The sequence below is a fragment of the Parus major genome, chromosome 1 (genome assembly GCF_001522545.3).
Source record: "Parus major isolate Abel chromosome 1, Parus_major1.1, whole genome shotgun sequence".
Lineage (NCBI taxonomy): Eukaryota > Metazoa > Chordata > Aves > Passeriformes > Paridae > Parus > Parus major.
In genome coordinates, this window is record NC_031768.1 from 109,187,034 (window position 1) to 109,207,184 (window position 20,151).

A 20,151-nucleotide genomic window follows, 5' to 3' on the forward strand; every position below is an offset into this window, starting at 1 on the left:
TCTCTTTTCCATCCCACTGGAGGGGGAGTGGGCAGGTGGCTGTATGGGGCTTGGCTGCCAGCTGGGATTAAACCAGGACAGCAAGTCACCTCCTTGCTGCATGATTTTGGTGTCTTTGCATGGTTGCTGGGGGTAAAAAAAATCCTAAATTCAGCCACTGGCAAAGAAAGCAGGAAGTTTTCTTCTAACACTATTGATTTTCCTCCTGGTACCTTGGAAACAAGAAGCCTCGGGAAGGGGTCAAGGAAGACTCAACATCTAACGCCAGGTTTTACAGCAGATATTAAATACACACTCCCAACTGTGACTCCTGGCCTTAGCTAATCAAAATAAAACTCTCCCAACAAAAAGGCTGACTTACAGTGGGGTAGAGACACAATCGACTCGGAAAATAATCATGCTTCCCAATTCATCCCAGAAATGTAGGCAAATATTTAAAATTTGCTGTAAAATAGGGCTCATGCTTATTTTACAAGGTAAACAGTGCTGGAAACAGGACTGTGAGGTTTACATTTTATACGTTCAACAATAGTGTCTGCATACATGCAGGGAACAAGGAAAGCTCAAACATCCAGACCCACAGCACAGCCATAATCAAAAAGGCTCGCTCTTTATTTTAAACATAAAAAGAAACATTGTACACAGCATTGTTAGAACTATTCAGTACCTGCATTCCAGAATTGTGCCCAAAACTTTATTTTATAACTTTGAAATTAAAACAAAAGAAAGAAAATATCTTGCCCTTCTGCTGTATGATGTTCAAGGTTGCCCTGGATCGAAATTCCAAGTGCCTGGAGGAATTTACCAGCTAAACCAGGAGACGTGGCAATGCAAACAGAGGAAGATCAATGTGAGCCCTTAGGATACTTTGACAATACCACAGGTTGCAGCAGGGAGGATATGGATGCTTGTACTGCACCACAGGCAGCTTACTCTTCTGATACTCTGCAGGTTTAATACACAACCAGATGCACACACACCTTCACTCACACAAACCCTGGTCACACACAAAATAATAATAATAATAACAATAATAAAAACATGAAAAGTGACCTAGATTTTTTTTTTCTTTCCCTTAAAGAGAAGACTAGCACTCTGTTTTTAAAAAAGGGGATAATACAAAATTGGCACAAGTAGAAGGAAACCTGGGGGCTAGGTGTAGCCCATCAGCTTCTAGCCTTCCAACTACAGCAAACACAGGGTGGAATGGTGCAGCATTGCCTTCCAAGGGGCTGTCAGCAGTACAAGCTAGTGGCAAACTTCCTTCACTTGGAGTGACAAAGATGGTTTGTAATGGGCCATGAAGGAAGGTCAGCATTAGATAAGGACCTTACACTAGAGAAGAAGGGAGCCCTGACCAAAATAACCCTGAGTTTTTTTCCAGCAGGGAGGAAGTGTGCTATATTGTGTGTTTGGGAGGAGCTGGCGGTTCCCTGCTCATCCATTCCCTAATTATTGCATTACAGTCATGATTCTCTCTCCCTAAAACTTAACCAAGGGCATAGATAGACAAGGAGTCAGTCTGCCAGGACAAAAAGTGACTGATGCTGTGCTTAGAACTTCACCACCACTTCCACCCCTCCCAAGATGCATCCCCCAATGCCACCAGCCTTCTGAGAAGAAAGCAGATGTTACTGCAGGAAAGAAGCTGCTAGATCAGCCAGCATCCCAAACATCATAATGGTGTTTTATAACATCCCAGGAAAAAGCAAGATTTCACTACAGCAGAGACAGGAGAGGAAGAAAAATTCTTGCTGTCAAAGTAGTATCTGAGTGAATCCTTTCCTGAACTCCCTTTGGAAAGCACTGCTACAGATTTCTGGGCTTTCACAGTAGAAGCTAGAGACTGCTTCTGCCCTGTTCTTTAGGAAAGGCAATTAAGTCTGCCTGCAACAGAGGCCTTTTTAGAGCTGTTCCAGAAAAAAAAACATCTTTATGCCAGAAAGAAAACTTGTTACGTACCTTCAGGCCAAAGTCTTTCAGAGGTTCATAGGTCTGGGGGTCCCAGTTTTGGAATACTACATGAAATGTCTTAAAGAGTCAAATAACAACTTGCAAGCCCCAACTCTGCAAATTAAGCCTATTTTGAAGATGTTTCATATTAATCTTTCAAAAACCCGTGGACACTTCTATGCATACAGATGTGACTGCATACATGTTCACACACAGAGCTGCCTTCTGGAAAACCCCTTCACATCAGCCTCAGGACAAAGGTCACAATGCAAGACAGAAAAAAAAGTAACTCCACACTAAGAAAACTTACCACAAAAATAATCTTCATAGCCCAGATACCAGACCTGCAGCTCCCCTGGAACATGCAGTGGGATGAGCTATTAGAGAAGCAGATTGTCTAGGACATAACTAATGTCTAATCAGGCAACAGCACACCACAGCCACTACCTTCCATGGATGCTCTTCTTTACCATCCTTCATCTTAAAAACCATGGTAAGGATTGAGCCCTGGCCTCAAGTCTGCATTTCTCACCCTTCTTGACGCAAGCCAAACCACGGCTGCGACATCAGACTGTGGTGAAGTCCTACTTCCTCGCTTGTTTGTACACAATATCCTTATTCTGACCTTTATTGCTTAGAACACCAGCTGTGCTGGGAAGACAGAACTGATAAAGATGCTGCTCCCTCTCAGGAGCCAGGTCAGTGTATTTGGAAGACCAAAGCAGGACTTCTGTACTATAGCACCGAGGAATAGGTCTCAAGCCCGTGGGGAAAGCCCTGCTGCAGGCCCATGCTCAAGACCAGGGCTGTTGGAACCTGAAGGATTCTTGCTGCCCTCTTGGGCTTGCTCTTATTCCTACCCTGAGCTGCACTGCAGCTACTGCAGATCTCAGACTCTGCTCACAGGTTAAGGGTTACCAGTGAGTGACTGGCAGAAGCAGCACTGAATTCTGGTCTGTGCATTTGGTAATACAAAGTTTACAAGTCTCTAAACATGATCAGTTGGCCAACTGCAGATGAAGATCCATCTCTTATTATTTTTTGTAAGTCACACCATCACCCGGGGAGCAAGGTCTCCAACCTCTCTGCTGAGGCCAGCAGAAGGCTAAGCCTTGTCCCTAGGTACCACGTGCCCCCCTGCCACAAGCAGAACAGGGTCTCAGGCACGATGTGAGCAGCTGTAGTGGGGAGAAGGTGGAAGGGAGGGGGAGAAGGTGGCCATAGGCAGACATCCATCATCAAATGCTTGTCTGAGGATTGACTCTTCAGGGTTGCCAAGTTAGTCCCTACTCACCACAGCTAAGAGCTTTGAGCACTGAAAATAAAAGGTTTAAAGAAAGTGCTTCAAAGACCTACAGCAGGCAAGTTACATGTCAGGATTAACTGCAATCTCTTGGAAAGCCAGGGAAGAGAAGGCATGCTGACAACCATAAAACAATCCTTTGCTGGAACAGCCTCAGGATGGTTCCAGCACAGGAACCTTCCCTGGCCTTCAACCCAACAGAGAAGTCTCCGAGATACCAAGGTGGAAAGAGAAAGGGAACAGGATGGTGTGATGGGGATAGAGGGGAAAGGTAGATTGGTTAATACAGTGAAAGTCTAACACTTTTACCAGCCTCTTTCCCATTCATCATCCTGCTCACCTTGCTTTCATACAGGGACATCTTTCCAAAACCACGAGGGGGAAATAAAACCAATGAACAAACAAACAAAACAGTAATGAATTTTGTCACAGGGCCCTGCTGAAAGAAGGCTCAACAGTTTGCACATTAGAAGGACATGATCCCTATGCAGAAAGTGCTGCTGGAAAAGGAGAACTCCCAAGTTGCTAAATATGGCCTGATTGTTCTTGGGACACGACGTGTAACAAGGAGAAGCTTGAGGTCCAGGCTGAAATCAGAGAGCAAACACACTGTCTTGTCTGGGCCTGTGAGCAAGTGTCTCAACACAATCCAAGAGCCCTGTGAGTCTCCCCCGAAATGCAAGTGTGTCCAGCTCCCGCGCTCAGTCCATCTCCATCGACATTAGCCGGCGACGCTCTCGTCTCGTCTCCTGCACTTCCTTCTTGCAGCACCAACGGGAGCTGCAGTAGCCAATAAGGCAGGATAGGAGTCCAATGACAGTGGCCAGACCGATGCCAATCAACAGGGGGTACTTGAAAGCATCCAGAACTGAAAAAGGAAGGCACACTTGTTAGATATCACTGAGAAATTCAGACATCCCCTTTATTTCTTCTTGACTGAAGAAGGAGAAAATACCACATTATTCAGTCAGGGACAGATTAATTATTTCAGAAAGAAATTACACTAATTTTCCTACTTGATTTCCATCTTCCCAGGTTTGAAAAATTGGTCTTTTACTGGTCTCTCTTTCCTCTCCACCCTAATTCTTTCTTCATCATTTCAAAGCCTTGGAGAGGCTGGAAACTCCCAGAAGAACCTTGGAGTGAGTAGCAAAGCAGAGTTTATTCCAAGAGTCATCCTATCACACATTTCTTCAAACAAAAGCATTGGACTGTTTACCCAATTGGACTTATCAGAGGCAGAGTATGGCTGCATTCTTTGTAATACATTTCCAAAAAGCAAGGAGTGCACTCCTTTATGCTTTGAATTATTAGAATTACTATATATTTACCCTGTCTAATCAACCTTCAAAGCTGGTGCCTAAACAAAAAAATTGATTTTGAAGTACCTACTGCTCAGTTAAAAGGCAGTAAGAACTGAAAAGTGTTCAGAAAGTACAGTTATAATAGTTATCAGCACAGTGGTGAGAACAAAAGCTTCTTGTTCATTTCAAGTTCATGGAACTTCCAAAAATGACCTCTCCTGGAAAGATCAAGAAAGCAACTAGTTCAAAACCCGTCCTGTATTCATTTTCCTCCTTAGCTATGTGCTGAATGCAGTATCTAGTGTGCAACTTCCTGCTCATGAAGTCTAGCAACACTTGCAACTCTGGGTGGAAAGCAGACAAGGTATAAAGTGCAGGGAGCAACCTGTCTTGTCATTAGAGAGGGAGGAAGGAGTCAGAGCTCTGATTTTTCTCCTCTCAGCTTTGACACTAACCACAATGTGACTAACTCACGTGCCCAATCTGCAAACCAAGGCTTCCTCCAGCAGGCAGCAGAAGGGTTAACACTTGGAGAGAATACTGTGCCCTTGACTGAAAGATGCCTCAGCTACACAAAACATCACCAAGAGGTGATCAGGAAAGAAAAGGCTCCAGTCTTGTATCTATTGACTGTTTAGGAAGAACAGATTCTTCTACTCTGAAGAATCCTGAATCAGAAATTGCTAACCATAAAAAAAAGATGACAAAACCTAACGAGATCACCAGAGGCACCTTTAAAAGTAGTTACGGGGAATGTTTGCCACAAAAAGACATAATAAGGTGTTAAAAACTAAATTGAGAACACATGTTTCAGTCTCTTACCATCCATTTTCACCGACAGAAAGATGGGTTTGGCTTTGATGTCAGGCTCCCGCTGCCACACGCCCGTGGCAGAGCGCACCCACGGGGTCACTACGCAGTAGTGGTTCCCAAAGTCGTGGTCCTCGCAGCCGTGCACGCGGAGCCGGAATTCCAGAGGGCTGATCCTCTCCAGGCTGAGATCACTGCTCCCATTCCTCCTGCTCTGTGTCACAATCCCTCTCCGGTCCAGCCAGGCCAGCAAGACGGGCTCTCTGTCCAGCGCAAAGGAGCGCACAGCAAACCAGGAGACATCGAAGGACATATCATCTGTGTTTGTGGACAAAGAAGAATTCAGCTGGGGAGTCCTGAACAGTATTCATAGTGCCATTTCTCAGCAGAAAGGTTAATCTGTAAGCAGCACAGCCAGCACTGGGCTGACAGCAGAGGCAAGAAAAAAAAGAGAAAACAGGAAGAAAAAGAGAGAGTCCCCTGAACAAGCCCTTTCAAGGAAGAAATTTTTCAAGGAAGATTCCAGCAGTGAACTGCAATGAAATGCACTGACAGGAAGAATGGAGTTGTACAGAAAGGGTGACTTACCGCAGGGATGACACAGAAGTGATTTCTTGCTTTTCTGCCTGCGATTCTGAAATTTGTATTTAACTCTAAGTTTTTACCAAGCAGGCCTAGTATCATAACAAGTGCTACAGTTATTTTGCACCCATAGTGAAAGAAGGTGGGAGTGCTAGATATTTGCTATCAGAAAGTGATTTGCAGTCATTGTCTTCATGATGCCTACACAGCCACAAGATCAGAAGGCTCTATCCTGAAGGCCCCTTCCTTACATTTAGAGTTTGCCTAAACAAACACAAACCCTGCACAGTGCACAAAAAATTACCTGCAACAGTACAAAACATTCAGGAGCAAAGCCTGACCATGCTGCTTTTATACACTTTTCCCAGAGTTGTGGGTTACTGTGACACATCAGACATGATGCCCTGTACAAGTTTCACCACCCAAAGACACAGTCTATAATATGGATTTGCAGGAACTTACACTTTTAACACAGATGACAGGTAGAGTCCACCAGCACATCTAGCTCGCTGTGTGTTCATGCAAGGTCCTATTGATCTCATTAGCAGGTCTCAGTCTTAAGCCTATTAGAGGTAGATGTAGCTCAGCATCTACTTTAAAAATCACCGCTATTCTTTGCTATTCATGAGCCCAGCAGCACCTGTCAGAGTCTGAAACCTGGCATGACCTGCAGCCCAGACAGGAAAACCTGCTCCCTTGTTTCCTCACAGGTCTTCTTTCCTGGCACACAAGCAAACTGATGGGCTCAAACTGGAAACAGAAGTTACTATTTCTGTCCTGAGTTTGGAGTACTGGTACAGTGTGTGCACACCTAAGGCAGTCTCACTGATTCTTGGCAATGTATCAAACCTCCATTTTCTTGTATTGAGAGCTCTGAAAATAAAGTACTGGCAATCTGAAATTTAAAACTGATCTTTTGTCTAACTGAGTTTGCTTTTCTCTTAAACTTTCACATTTGACCTCCAGGCTAATGGAATAACTGAAGCCCTAAGCCTGCTGTTGTACTGAAATTGTTTACAGATCTAAGTGAAGATAATTTTTAAGTCTCTATCAGTCAAGCTAGCTCTTGGGCAAAGAAGGGCACCTCCATATTTTAAAGTAAAGGGAAGTAAAGGGATAGCCTCAAGTCTTTTACTTGAAGTACATTATCAGCTGGTCACATGGGACATTCGTCCTTACTAGAGAAAAAAACTCAAACAAACCAGTGTTTGGAGCATAATTAACTCCTTCCTAAGGTGCACTGTTTTTACACACATGTACAAAACCAAAACAAAAATATGAGAAAGCACATGTTACTAGCAGAGACAGTGTCTGACCACACTGCTCTGGGACACAGGCCAGTTTCCTGCCCTGCCTGCCACAGCCTGGTGTTCTGGGCAATGCACAGCACCTCGGGAGAGCACCTGGCCTGCTTTGCAGCCCTGCAGCAGGAGCAAGTGCACCAATCCTACACGGGGTTCAGCACAGGTCACATGGACCAGCAGCCCTCAGAGCAATCCCTCTTGCCTCCCATCCTACAAATACTCCTATGAGATACTTGGCAGAGCACTAGGACCACTTCCCTTGAAACCAAAGTTAATAAAAATTACCATAAACACATGTTCAGTCAAAGAGAGCAAACTTTGACCTCTGCTTTGTGCACTCATCCAAGTGTCTATGGGAAACAGGGCCTCTGCTGGAGAGAGCTCTGTTTATAGAAACCACTCTTCATCCCTGCTGTCAGTTTATGCCAAATACGGTAATAGCACAGGGAATGACCAATTCCTTCCAAAGATCCAAGACTGACGCTTGCTCTTGTGTTTCCAGGTGCTGTAGGAGCATTATGGACACCTTTCAGGCTAAGTCAAATTATACTTAAACACACCACTGACCTTGCTGGAAAAGGTTTAAGCAATAAATTCAGATATTAAAAGATAATAATCTAGTCTTCAGATCCTCAGGCAGCTTTGAAGAATTCTTCCTTTTGAATCCCAGATAATTTGAGGTTCCCTTCCCTTCATATGGGTACAGGCACTTGCTGTCATTTTGAAATATGTGAATCTATCTTCTGTAATTACAACATGGGACAACAGTATTATGCCAACATATTTTATTAGCCAGTATACAGTCTGCAATTAGTGACTCACCACAGACAGTCAGAGGGAGGATTTGGCTCCGAGTACTCTGTCACTATCCTCCTTGAAATAGCTTAATACAGCAAAGTCATCTGATTAATTTCTATGTATCTCTGGGCTTCATGCAATAAAAACACAGGCAAATTTAGCAAACACAGGACATAAATCAGGTGCTCTCTAAATACCAAAGATGAACATGCCTAGCAGCTTCCAAGTGCTAATAAATATGTAGATTCACTGGCATAAACCAGGTCACACACTTGGCATCTGCACCATTCCACACACCTTGCATCAATGTTGATAAGTCACGCTCAATTTTTGACCCAAATCTACACAAACTCCACTTCAAGAACCACACTCCTACTCAACAAAGGTTTCTTTTCCTGGTTCTTTCTGTGCCACGGTCAGTAGCGTGGGACACCTGGCCAAGGTGAAGCAGAACATCCCAGTGCTCACAAGAGCATCAAGGACCTCAGTGCCACCAGCACATGCAACCCTAAAGGAACAGGGAGCACTGGGAGCTGGACACTTCAGAGCTCTGTGAGCAGAGTTAACAGTGCTGCTGTGCTTCCTCCCCTCCTCAGCCAGCGAGGATCATCAACATGTAAAGCACATCTTTATGCACATTTTGATTTGACACACAGGGCTAAGCTGTCTGGGTCTTAGCTACTTCCCTGACCAATCACTCCTCAAAAGAGGGAATCCTATTTCTAGACCAGCTTCTTAGGAACCATACACTTCCACTGCTTAGAATGGAACTCTCTCAGCATCCTGTTACAGTGTTGAATCACAATTTTGAGACCCTTTTTGTTTACTACATTTAAATGAGGTTGAATAGGGCTTCCTAGAGAGCTGAGCAAACCACTTCAAGCCATATAAGGGGTAAACAAGCTGGTTTTGTTAAATTCTCTGGAGTGCCCACTGGGTCTGTCTGGAGCAGATAAAAAAACCCCACATCTCCTTTCAGACACAGTAAGTAATACTTTTAAATCCCTAAGCACACAGCCCAAGAATGGGTGATCTGGGAAGTCTAGAGAGATCATTTGTGAAAATGTGTATTCAACAGAAGTATCAGAAGCAGCTTTTATATCTTCAGGGCACAGAAGAACTACTATTCCCCACTGACACACACACATATTCCCCTCGTATCAATTCAAAACACCAACCACAGCTGCCAAGCCAAAGGAGCACTTCTTTAGATGGAGCAGTTGCTGCCATGTACTGGGCTTAGTAACACACACTCGATTTCAGCAGGGTCTCAAAGAAGCAGAGGAAATTAAAGCATGTAGCAGTCACACCAAAACCTTTTCTACCCTTTTGAAAATTTCCCACAGGGCGGATACACACACTGAAAGCATTGTGAGTTGCCTCTACCAGAAAAGGGTTCAAACCATAAGTGATGCCTCTAGAAAAAAAAAAAAAAAAGGATCAATCTAACAAATGGCACTGACAAAGCTAACTGGTCATTTAGCTTTTCTTCAGCTCCTTGGAAGTACTTTAATTTTTTTTTAATTGTGCATACCAAGAGGGAGGAGAGGTGGCACCTGACAGCTATGTACTACAGGAGGCATACGTACTAATCCACATGCAAAATTGAGTGTCTGTGTGCACAAGAACAGAGCTGGCTGGCATACCAAATATGATCGAAGGATGTGCATTTAACAGGACATTTTATGAAGCATCCTGCTCCTCACTTTGCTCACAGGGGACCACAGGCCACAGCCCTGCAGCAGGTCTGACACGAGAAGTACAGATGGCTTTGAAAGCCACCACGCCCCTCAGAAGGGAGTCAAATGCATTTGCTCTTTTCTCCTTTCTCATCACATTCCCAAATGGAATGACCATGTCTGTAGTGCAGTCATCTGTTTTCTGCCAGAAGATGCTGATAACTCTTGCCCTGTTTCTCTAAGTGCCAGGTGTAGGCTTTCCCTAACAGTGTGCCTCATGTCCCCAGTGGGATGAGACAGCCCTGTTATTTTCAGTCTGTCTAACATTTGGCACTAATTTAAAAAGCAAGTCCTCCATTCCAGTTGTGAATTAAACTGTGATACTGACACAGCATAAAGACAGATCAGAGATGGGATACAGAGGAATAAGATTACCAGGGAGGAACTCCATCTGTTTGCTACCATGCAAGCCCTTCAGCCCTTCCTCTAACCTGCTCCATTAGGAGCCTCCAGCTCCCAAGGCCAAAGAAGGCAGATGGATGAGGCAAGTCTGCACACCTTGCATAAATTCCAGCTGTTCCCTGCAGCTCTTTTGCCAGTCTCACCCAGAGGACCAGCAAGGACTGTGTTTCATCACACAGCATGACTGGTTAGGCCCCAAGTCCTGCTCATTCTGAAATTGAAGGCTCAGAGCATGGACTGAAAAGCCCCCTCAAAGCTTGCCACATTACCACATTTTACTCCACTCTAGGTTCACTTGTCTGTGCCTCATCTGCCCCATTACAGACTGAAAAATAAAGAAACTAAACAAACCACCAACATGAAAGAAACAAGATAAAAAAACACCACAGAGGTTTGCCATGTCCAAGATGACATTACCCAGCTATGGAACAGATTACAGTGCTGACATTTAAGACTCTGCTCTGGCTGCCCTTGACTGCTGGAAACAGCATTATCTCCAGCTCCAGGGATAATCTATCAATTCAACAGACACCCACAAACCCTTGTGAAGCTGCCCAGTTAAAACTTAACTGTGCTGATCAGCAGCTCCTCAAAAGACAACAGCTTTTTAGCTTTTTGATTATCCTTACCCTGCCTGTGTTCCTCCCAGTCCAAAGGTACCAAATACACACAAACCCATCCCAATCTCAACTTCAGTGAAGAGACAGGAGAGCCCCACCATCACTAAGTGGCCTCTTCACAGCATGGATAAGGCTGGAAGGGACCACTGGAGGTCATCTGGTCCAACCTCCTTGCTCCAGAGACATCCTAGAGTACATGACATGGGATTCTGTCCAGAAGGCTTTTGAATCTCTCCAGAGAAAGAGCATCCACATCATCTCTGGGCAACCTGTTCCAGTGTGTGGTCATCCTCACAGTAAAGAAGTTCCTCCTCACATTCAGGTGGAATTTGTGTTCCAGTTTTCAAGTTTTGAGTCAGGGATGCTGAGGCCTCTTTCACAAGGCAATGCCAAGCTTCTTTAGGCTGTCGAACACCAGCAGAAGCAGCAGCTGCTCCCTGTCAGCAATTATTGCTTTGGAAAGGGAGGCAGCTGCTCTGGGTACTGCCTTGCAACAGTACCTGCAAGAGCTTGAGCACACCTCAACGTGGAAAAGGCTTCCTGCTGAGCAGCAGGCACAGGACAGGCTGAGGTAGATGCACAGGCACACATCACTGCTTGCTGTGCCCAATATCCCAGGCTATGACTCTTTTGACAGCAATTAAGTTTACTCAGCTCTTCCTCCCTACCAAGCATTTCAATAATACAATCTACAGACTTCTATCATTTTTTCACAGGCAGCACATGACTGTAATCTAGCAAATTGCTTCCCTGCCACGCACAGATTTAATGTAGAACAGACATCTTGTAATTTCAAAGTGATGGGCCTTTACTAAGCCTGGTACTTTATCTCATCAGCTACTACATCATAAGTAATATTTTCTGCACAGCACCTCTTTTGTAGTGGTTCTTGTGTAGGCTTTTAGGTTTGGCATGAATCACAACAACTTTATATTTAGATATATTAACACATATTTATATTTACATATATATTTGTAGATTTATTTTAAAGAGATGCTTATATTCATATACATAATGACTCAACTCACTCCAAACCCAAATTCTGGGTATAAGAGAGTTATGCTCACAGCATTTTGATGAAAAGCAGCTCAGACAATGCTTGGCAAGCAGCTAGGTTTTGAGCAATTCTTTGAACTCTTTAGCTCTCCATAAAAATTTGCTTTCGTGTCTGCTACCCTTCACACAGGAACTAGGTACTGTATTTCTTTCTTCCACATAAAAAAGGATGCTCAACTCTGAAGTCCATGAACATTCACTTTGACATTCAGGCTGCAGCAGTCAACTATTATGATTTTTAGATTTACCTTAAGCCTTAAATTCACCCTGAAGTGAGAAGCTGACTGACCAGGTGTCTAAGATTTCTTTACAGATGACCATTTTCTTCTAAATGGCTTAGGCAATGGAACTCCATTCCATTTAAAGGGAATAGTTTTCATGGCCCATCTGATGGCTGTAGGTTGAGATTACCTGCATTGGGGTCAGTTGGTGGGGACAGCAGAAGAGGATTTGATGGTAAGAACATTTTTTCCCTCTCCCCTCAGGAGGTAAAAAGGAAAAAAAACACTTTAAATTGAGCTGTGTAAAAGCAAGCACACTGTCCTGTTTTTATCTAGTTCTACAGAATTGTCCTCAACTCTCCAGCCTCACTCAAAGGACATAGGGTTGTCCTTCTGAAGGCAAATGAGCTGCAAGTGAAAGAATTTTGCTGAAATACCTGGCTCAAGTGGCATTCCTTCCATTGTGACGATACACAGCAAATCTGCCACCTCGCCCTGGTAAATCGTTGGGCTGTCAGAATGCACCGAGACATTGAACACAGGACCTGGAAAAGAGGAACCACAATTATTCATGACAGGCTTTACTTCATGGTCCAACAGCCTTCTTGCACATTTTTGAAGTATTCTCTCCTGGCTTCTAGAGACAGAGATCTCAAGCAGGGATAAGCAGCCACTTAAGTTTTTTTGTAAAATAGTTTTTCATTTTTAGCCATTTAATCCTGTACTAAAACAAAGTACCCAAACCATCAGACCTTTCACCCAGCACAGAGGCTGCTCCCCAAATCTGCCTTCTACTCTCCAGCACTAAAGGAGCTGCTCTTCCACTGGTGACTCCTTTAAGAGCATGGGAGTTAAGATCTTCAGGCTAATCCAGACTGGATCTTTTTGTTGAGGCTGTCAATAGGAATTCAAGTTAAAGCAAAACAGTATCTTAACAACAGCAGTGGTTCTACAGTGGAGCTGGAACAGACAATACAAATAATGCATCTGATAATACTTTTCTGTGGGTTTTCCTTCAGGCTCTGCCACAGATAGCTTCTTCTGTAGATGTCTCAAAGCCCAAGGGTACAGTAACTCCTTCAGCTGCAAAGTGGTGATGATATCAATGAAAACCATTAGGCTGTTTTGAAACACTCAGATACCATGACAACACTGAGATGTTTTAAAAGACTTCTGACATGCGTAAGTTAAAAACCCAAAACGTCCCCAAATTTTGACAAAAGCTGCATCTCTTGTAAAAAAGTAACAAAATCACAACTCCTCAGATATGCCAGCATTGTTACTCTCTATTTCACAGGGCAGAAACTGAAGAATGTACCAAAATGCCTCTGTGATTTCTCTACTAATCAAGGTGAAGGAGACAAGTAGAAGGAAAGCTGATCCCAATGGTGACCTCCAGGATGCCTTTGGGGGAAAGAGCCAGGGAACCCAAGAAGAAATTTGGGACTCAGATTAAGAAGTAACCCTTTTTACAATCCCTGGACTCCCATTATTACTTGGCTTACCTACTTCTGGCACAGCAGCAGCAACAATAAACATAGAAGGGTGGCTTGGAGGGAGGAAAAAAAAGCTGTTTATTTTCTCTCCTCCACTCTTACCTGCTAATCTTTTAGTACAAGAACCCTACATTTCAAATCCAGTGAAGATCAGTGGCAAACAATACTTTTAATGAAGAATACTTCAGGAAATCATCCAAAACAACCCATTTGTGCCTTGCCCTCTCAATAGGTTTCTGTGGAAAGCTACACTGATAGCTCACCACATGGCATACACTCACCCCATTATTCCCAAACTGAGGTTCTGGAAAGAAACTTGGATGTATCATGAAGCTAGGGCTTTAATTTTTGGTGCTGCTTTTCTAGACTACAAAGGCCTGGCTTGTTTTGGTCAAGAGATAATACACAGCATGATAAGAAATTATTTCCAACCACAATGCAATAATTACTTCTCCAGCTTTCAAAATCCCCTCTCCTCCAATTTCCACCAGTCCTCTGCCCCAGAAGCAGTTGTACTTTTGTACACAAGGGGAGTATGCAGACATATAATTTAAGAGTCTGACACCCATTTTGACACTAGAAGGTCTTTCTTAAAATTAACACTGCAAATTGCCCCCCCAAACAAGGATAAAAGGGTGGCAGAGATGCAATATATGGATTGTACATGCATTATCCACCAACATGTTTATGCTAGAACATATTTAAGGAAACAAGAGAACAGAATACTGAGATCAGCTGCTCAGGTAGTGACTTCACAAGCAGGCTGCAGCCCTAACTTAAGATCAGCATGATGGAATCCTTTTCCTAGGAGATGAACAGAGATTAATCTGAATGCTTCCTCAGCATCTGTCTAAACTGGTTTTGTGTGAATTCACTTTGTTTCCTGACATTCACACATACACACCATACTATATTCCTTGCAGCCTATTTGATTATTTGTCCTTAGACAAACCAAGACATTGTCCATCCTTTCCTTTGGAGTTGGGCAGACAGAAGTTCAAAGTCCTAGGGGATTAAAGGCAGCATGGACCAGGGCACTCCAGCCAACTATAAGCAGAAAAGTCTCAAGCTTTGTGTGAACTGTCAAAGAAAAGAAACAAAGAGACTGTCAAAATCTGCTAGGAACATCCCTGCATTCCCAGCACAGTCCCTCTGCTGCACTGATCAAAGGCAGAACAGTCCCATAATAATCCTGATACTGTCCATAGCTCAGTCTTTCCTAAATCTATCCTGCAGCAAGTGGGGTGACATCACATCAGGAATATGGGACATGCTCTACTCCAGCAGACAGGCTGGGTGCTGGGAGGGGCTGAGCAAGAGATGAACTGCATGATTCCAACTCTGTCAAGCAAAGAATGGGCTACCTTACCCCTGCCCTGGCAGGTTAAACAAGGAAAGGCAGAGGGCACATGGGATTTTTCAGGCCTTATTTCTAGGCTGGAAGTCCAGGTACCTCCTGCATTGAACAGACACTGCCTTCAAACCCTGGCAAACCAACAAACCACTAATGTGGAGCAGAGTCAGAGCATTCCTGGACACTGGATGTCACAAGGGTAAAAGCTGAGCTTGGTTGGTCACTCAATCCAAGGCCATGGATCATGGAAATGCAGCACTCCCAACACACTTCTCAGTTTGGGTCACCAAGCACTTCTCCACCGAGCCTCCCCCATGAAGAGCCAAAACTTCCTAGGCAGGAAGGCTCCAAGGCATCAGCTGCACTGGCATTTCAGGGTCATGCTTCCCCTTGGGAAGGCACAAACAGGTCCTTCCCTTTAGTTATTTCCCTAGCAGGTAACATCTCTTGCAAATTACTATCTCGTCCTCCAGGGAGAAATCACTGTACTGTGCTAGAACTGGATATCAATAAAGAGTCAAGAGATGTGATGGGGGTTGTGCTCCTCCCTCTTAAGCTGAAGAGGGAAAAGAACATTTAATTATTTATTTTAAACCTAAGCAAGATTAATGACTGTGAAAGTTCCTCAGTTCAGTCTTGAAAACTGTGTGGCTGCAACTTCCTAGGGTTGTATGTCATCTTTGGGTGTATCTCAGGCCTCCTGCCCACATGACCCATGCCCTGGGTCTCAGGTTGTCCTCAGGCATGAAAGGACAAAGTAAAGCACCTTCAGAGATTGATTCCCTCCCTTAAGAAATCTGAAAAGACAGGAGGCTGTCTGAGTGCCCCATTCCCCCACCCAGTGTTCAAGAGGCCCTGGATCTGGACCACACCAAGCAAGGCTTAGAACACAAACCCCAAATACTTTTCTCAAGTTTTTGCCCTCCAAGACAAAACAAACAAAAAAACCACACAGAAAAGAGGCTGAACATCTCAATGCCAAGGTTACAGATACAGGCATGTGGTAAAACAGGCAAGTCCCAGCAGACACTGATGACACTGGCTCAGGGTCCCAGCACTGTCACGCTCAAGCACTTACAGTGTCACTGGAAGGGTTGGGGAGGTGACAGGAACTCTCTCCTTCAGTCAGATATGAGTTAGTGCTATACCAACACCAAGAAAAACACAACTCATCTGCAGATAACAGATGATGTGGCTTTGGCCATCTTGCCACCTGCATTTAACAGTTTGAAGTACTCTTATTGGCACCTGCTGGTCACTCAGGAGAACAAACCAACCAATTTAGTTTCAATTGCAGGGTTGACAGATCAAGCATGACCTGTAAAACTCATCAAGAACAAAGCAAACTTAAATGCCGTTCATGAGCTTGAAAGCTGAGAAATAACTGGATTTTAATAACTTCAGATTTGAAGATAAGTGTCATTCCCTCAGATAATTTGGAAGCAAAAGAGCACAGATTTACAAAACAAAGCAGCATTCACAATTCTAAGAGCTAAGAATCACAAACTGCCATATTCTGCTGAGATCTTTGATTTACAATAAGCCAAAATATCTGTTCCTCACTGTAAGTAAGGCCTTAAGTAAGCTTAGATAAAACCCCCAAGTAAGTTTTCTTCTTTATTAAAGTAATAACCATTTTATATTAAAAAGCATCTGCAGTCAGGATAGTGAGAATTCTCAGAGCACTTCTTGACTCCTAACACTTGAAAAACACCACACAACTTTAAACAGAAAGTGAAGAAATTGAGGTTGGAAGTTTACTAGTACAAATCCAGAAGTGCTTAAAGAGAAACTAGCTTCCAGAATCAGGATTTGTTCAGTGTACTTTTCTCTGAATGTTCCCTTTTATGTCAGATCTCAGTGCTCAAACTGTTGATTTCACGTTACCAGGAATGTATCTCCAGGAGCCAGATCCTATAGTGATACAGTTTTCAGCTAAAAAGTGCTATGCTAATTCTTCTACATATAAAAAGGAAAGGAAAAAGTATTTTCTAGTTGAACCAAGATTTGTTAATTACTTTGTCCTCAATCAGATTCACACTGAAGGGGCTGCAGGGTGGGAAAGAGCTGTTCAAGTTGATCGAGTTAATTTACTCAACTTAAGAATTTACAAATCGGAGACAAATTCTGAGCCCTCTTCAAGTGATGTCACCCCATTTTCTACCCACTTTCCTTCCCTGTTCAGTAATCCAAATACTTTAAATCTGCAAGAAAAATGGGAAAAGGAAAGAGAGTGACCAAGAGCCAGTTAAAATCCAGTTTTGTAACAGAAGAGATCCTCATCATCTAGGGTCCTAGGTGATGTTTTGTCTTCTTTGATTATAATTTTTCCCTGTACTTCTCTGCAGAAATGTAGTCTCCCCACAGACAGGAGCTACTTTTATTTTCAGCCAAGCAGAGAAGAGAAAGGTCAAGTAATCTGATGGCAACAGAGACCCAGGGGAGACTGTTCCCTCCAAGAAGTCCATGCCCAGTCCATTACTGACCAGGGGGGCTGGAATTCCTGCATGCAGCTTCCCTGCTTCCAATCACACAGCACCACAGACCACAATGGGAAAAACAACTGATGCAACCCACGAGTTCTGCATCGTCCAAAATATTACTCATCTCTGCCCTGGCACCAAATCATTCACTCTTCAACCGAGAATTCCATGACCTGCTTTTCTCCAGGTAATGAGTTTCTTCACCTTCACTTTTCCAGACCCCTGCCCTTTCCCAGCTTCTTTGTGAAGCTGTTCCCTAACAAGCTTTACCCCAAGCCTCATAATGGCTGTTACTGGAAGAAACCCTCAGTAGTTAAGTCTGTGGTTTCTACTTCCAGCTACAAATTAATGCGCACAGGCACAAAGGCACACAATGACAAAGCACGTTCCTGCCCATTAACAGTGGCTGGAAAATACCAGCATTTCTTGCCAAAGACTTTCTGCTGCACTGCTTTTCATTCATTTCCGTGATTAAGCTTTTTTTCCTTTAAGAAACTTTCTATTCGCCCTTCTTGAAATTGAGTATCTCTCGGGGTCATTGGAGGGCATCATTTCATTTTAATTGCAAGTTCAACATCAATACTCAGCTCCTATTTCAGCAGCTCTTGGTTTATCTCAGCTTCTTCCAAAGTGAATGATAATACATTGCTGTGCAATGAGCTCACATGCAGATGTAATCCAGAGTTGAAGATTTCATTGAGATATTTCCCTTACAAGTTCTCTTTTATTTTTGCCTCTCCGGAACTTTCTACCCTCTGCTGAGTGGCACAGAGCAGAAACAGCTCAGAGCACAGCCAAGCTCCAAATGGTTCCTTTTCATAACACACTCATCAACATGAGATTAAAAGCTTCCTTCTCCCCGTTTCCTTCAAGAGAAAGGAAAGTAAGTCAGTTCTGTGGAAATCCCTGAGAGTGTGTAGCAGGCAAAGACATTCTAAACACTAACCTGGGTTGCCCTGTTCATGGTGAAAGGGTTTGAAAATTAAAGGACAAATGCCAAAACAGAGTTTATGAAGCTGGCTTCATACACTGGAATGACAAGAACAGCAAGGCACAGAAGACAGGTGTGTTCCAGGCTGAAAGAAAGGCTCTGTATACATGCATCAACCAATAGCTCGGGAGGAGAGAGGATGCACTGGAGTAGAAACAGTGCAATGAAATTAAGAGAACATTTCAAGACAGGCACTGGCAGCTGCTCTTGTTCCTCACATCACTGAGCAACCTTTTAAAAAAGACATGGCAGAACCTCTCTGTCCTACACTGTGAAGACAAACAAAAAAGCACTGAGGAATATTAAATTCTTCATATGGGACAGCTTCCCCTGCCCTCCAGATAAGCTTATTTTGCTTACAGCAGCTGGAGGAAAGGCATTCATTCCAAGAAACTGGTCTAGTGATCCATGTTATTCATGAGGTCATACCAGAAGATTCACAAGATCCTCTCTTTTGAATCTTAAAATATATCCAGCAAAGAACAATCTGCCATTGACCGAATATTTGAAAACTAAAGCCTAGAAGGCTCTTCCTCACCACACTCCCGTACTCTTGCTTCCAGTTCTTATGGTCTGGTGGATAAAATTTGTTTTTTAGTTCTGGATGTTTCAAACAAACACCTTTATATTAACATTTCAGATCATTAACCAAACGGAATAAATACGTCCCTTTGCAACAGCAAGTGGAGAAAGAAGAGAGGAGAACTCTGCTTGCAGCCAGCAAGTTCTGCCTTGGATGGAAAGAATCTGAGTAAGACATTTTCCACAGATGTTCATGGAAAAACATTTCAGAGCACTGCCACATTTCAAACCTATTGTGGCAGGAAACACTGAAGTTTCACGTGTGCAGTCCCCAGCTCATATATGAAAAGCTCACAGGCCCCTGCCACTCAGGGAGATCACATTGCACAATGTGTATGCATGCTTAAAAAGCCCCCTCTTTGAAACATCACTCAGCTCAGAGAGATCTGTGAGACAGTCAAATCAGAGAGGAGGATTTCCAGTCCCAGCAAGCCTCACCATCCCCCATCAAAGGGGAATCAATAAAAACAACTGAGAAAGAAATTCCTCCTAGGACTAAAAGCTTCATGTAAAATCCTTTAAGGGCTTCCTTTTGCTGAAAATGCTGCTTCCTTATTGATCCCTTCCCCACTCCAACAGCCATGATGGAAGCTGAAAATGCTGCCCTAGCCCAAGACTTCAAAGTATGGAGGAGACTGGAATACATCCTATTTTTCAAAATTACGCTGTATTTTATTCCCTCCAGCAGTTATAGGTAAGTTGTATTTCTGTTACACTTTGAAAAAATCAGTGCAATTGACCCCTTAACAGTTTTCCTATCCAGGACAAAGATAAGATCATCATAAGATACCACACCCCACCCTCCCTACAACTCAGGATTCAGCACACTGGTGCTCCCCAGCTTTTTTTTTTTCCCCCAGTTGCCTGGAAAGCTGCATGCCCCTCTTTTTTCCTCCACCTTTCCTGTTAGTATCTTCCCTCCAATTTTGGGGAAATTCTCCCTGCAAACATGGAGAGATATTTCACCATGCCCATTAGGGAAATTCTGCCTTTCACCAGGCCCATTAGGGAAATTGTGGCACCAACTGATTTTTTCTGAAGAACAAGTTTGACAGCTGCTTGTGCCACAGGATGCAAGAGAAGGGTGTGATATCTGAGCTCTGCTTTCATAGCAGCTCCACAACTTTACATTTACCTCTGGCTCCCTGACTCA

General features: G+C 43.6%; 1 protein-coding gene across 2 annotated transcripts in view; it reads right to left on the reverse strand.

Annotated features, from left to right (window-relative positions):
• Window positions 1-589: 589 nt before the first annotated feature.
• The window catches only part of PTGFRN (prostaglandin F2 receptor inhibitor), a 66,010-nt gene continuing 46,448 nt past the window's right edge, over window positions 590-20,151 (reverse strand). For both annotated transcript variants that reach the window (XM_015643403.2, XM_015643413.1), the window contains 3 exons: window positions 12,530-12,637; window positions 5,383-5,688; window positions 590-4,124 (listed from right to left, as the gene is read on the reverse strand). In XM_015643403.2, the coding sequence (XP_015498889.1) occupies window positions 3,958-4,124; window positions 5,383-5,688; window positions 12,530-12,637 (581 nt within the window). In that variant the 3' untranslated portion in view covers window positions 590-3,957. The remainder of the gene's footprint in view (window positions 4,125-5,382; window positions 5,689-12,529; window positions 12,638-20,151) is intronic.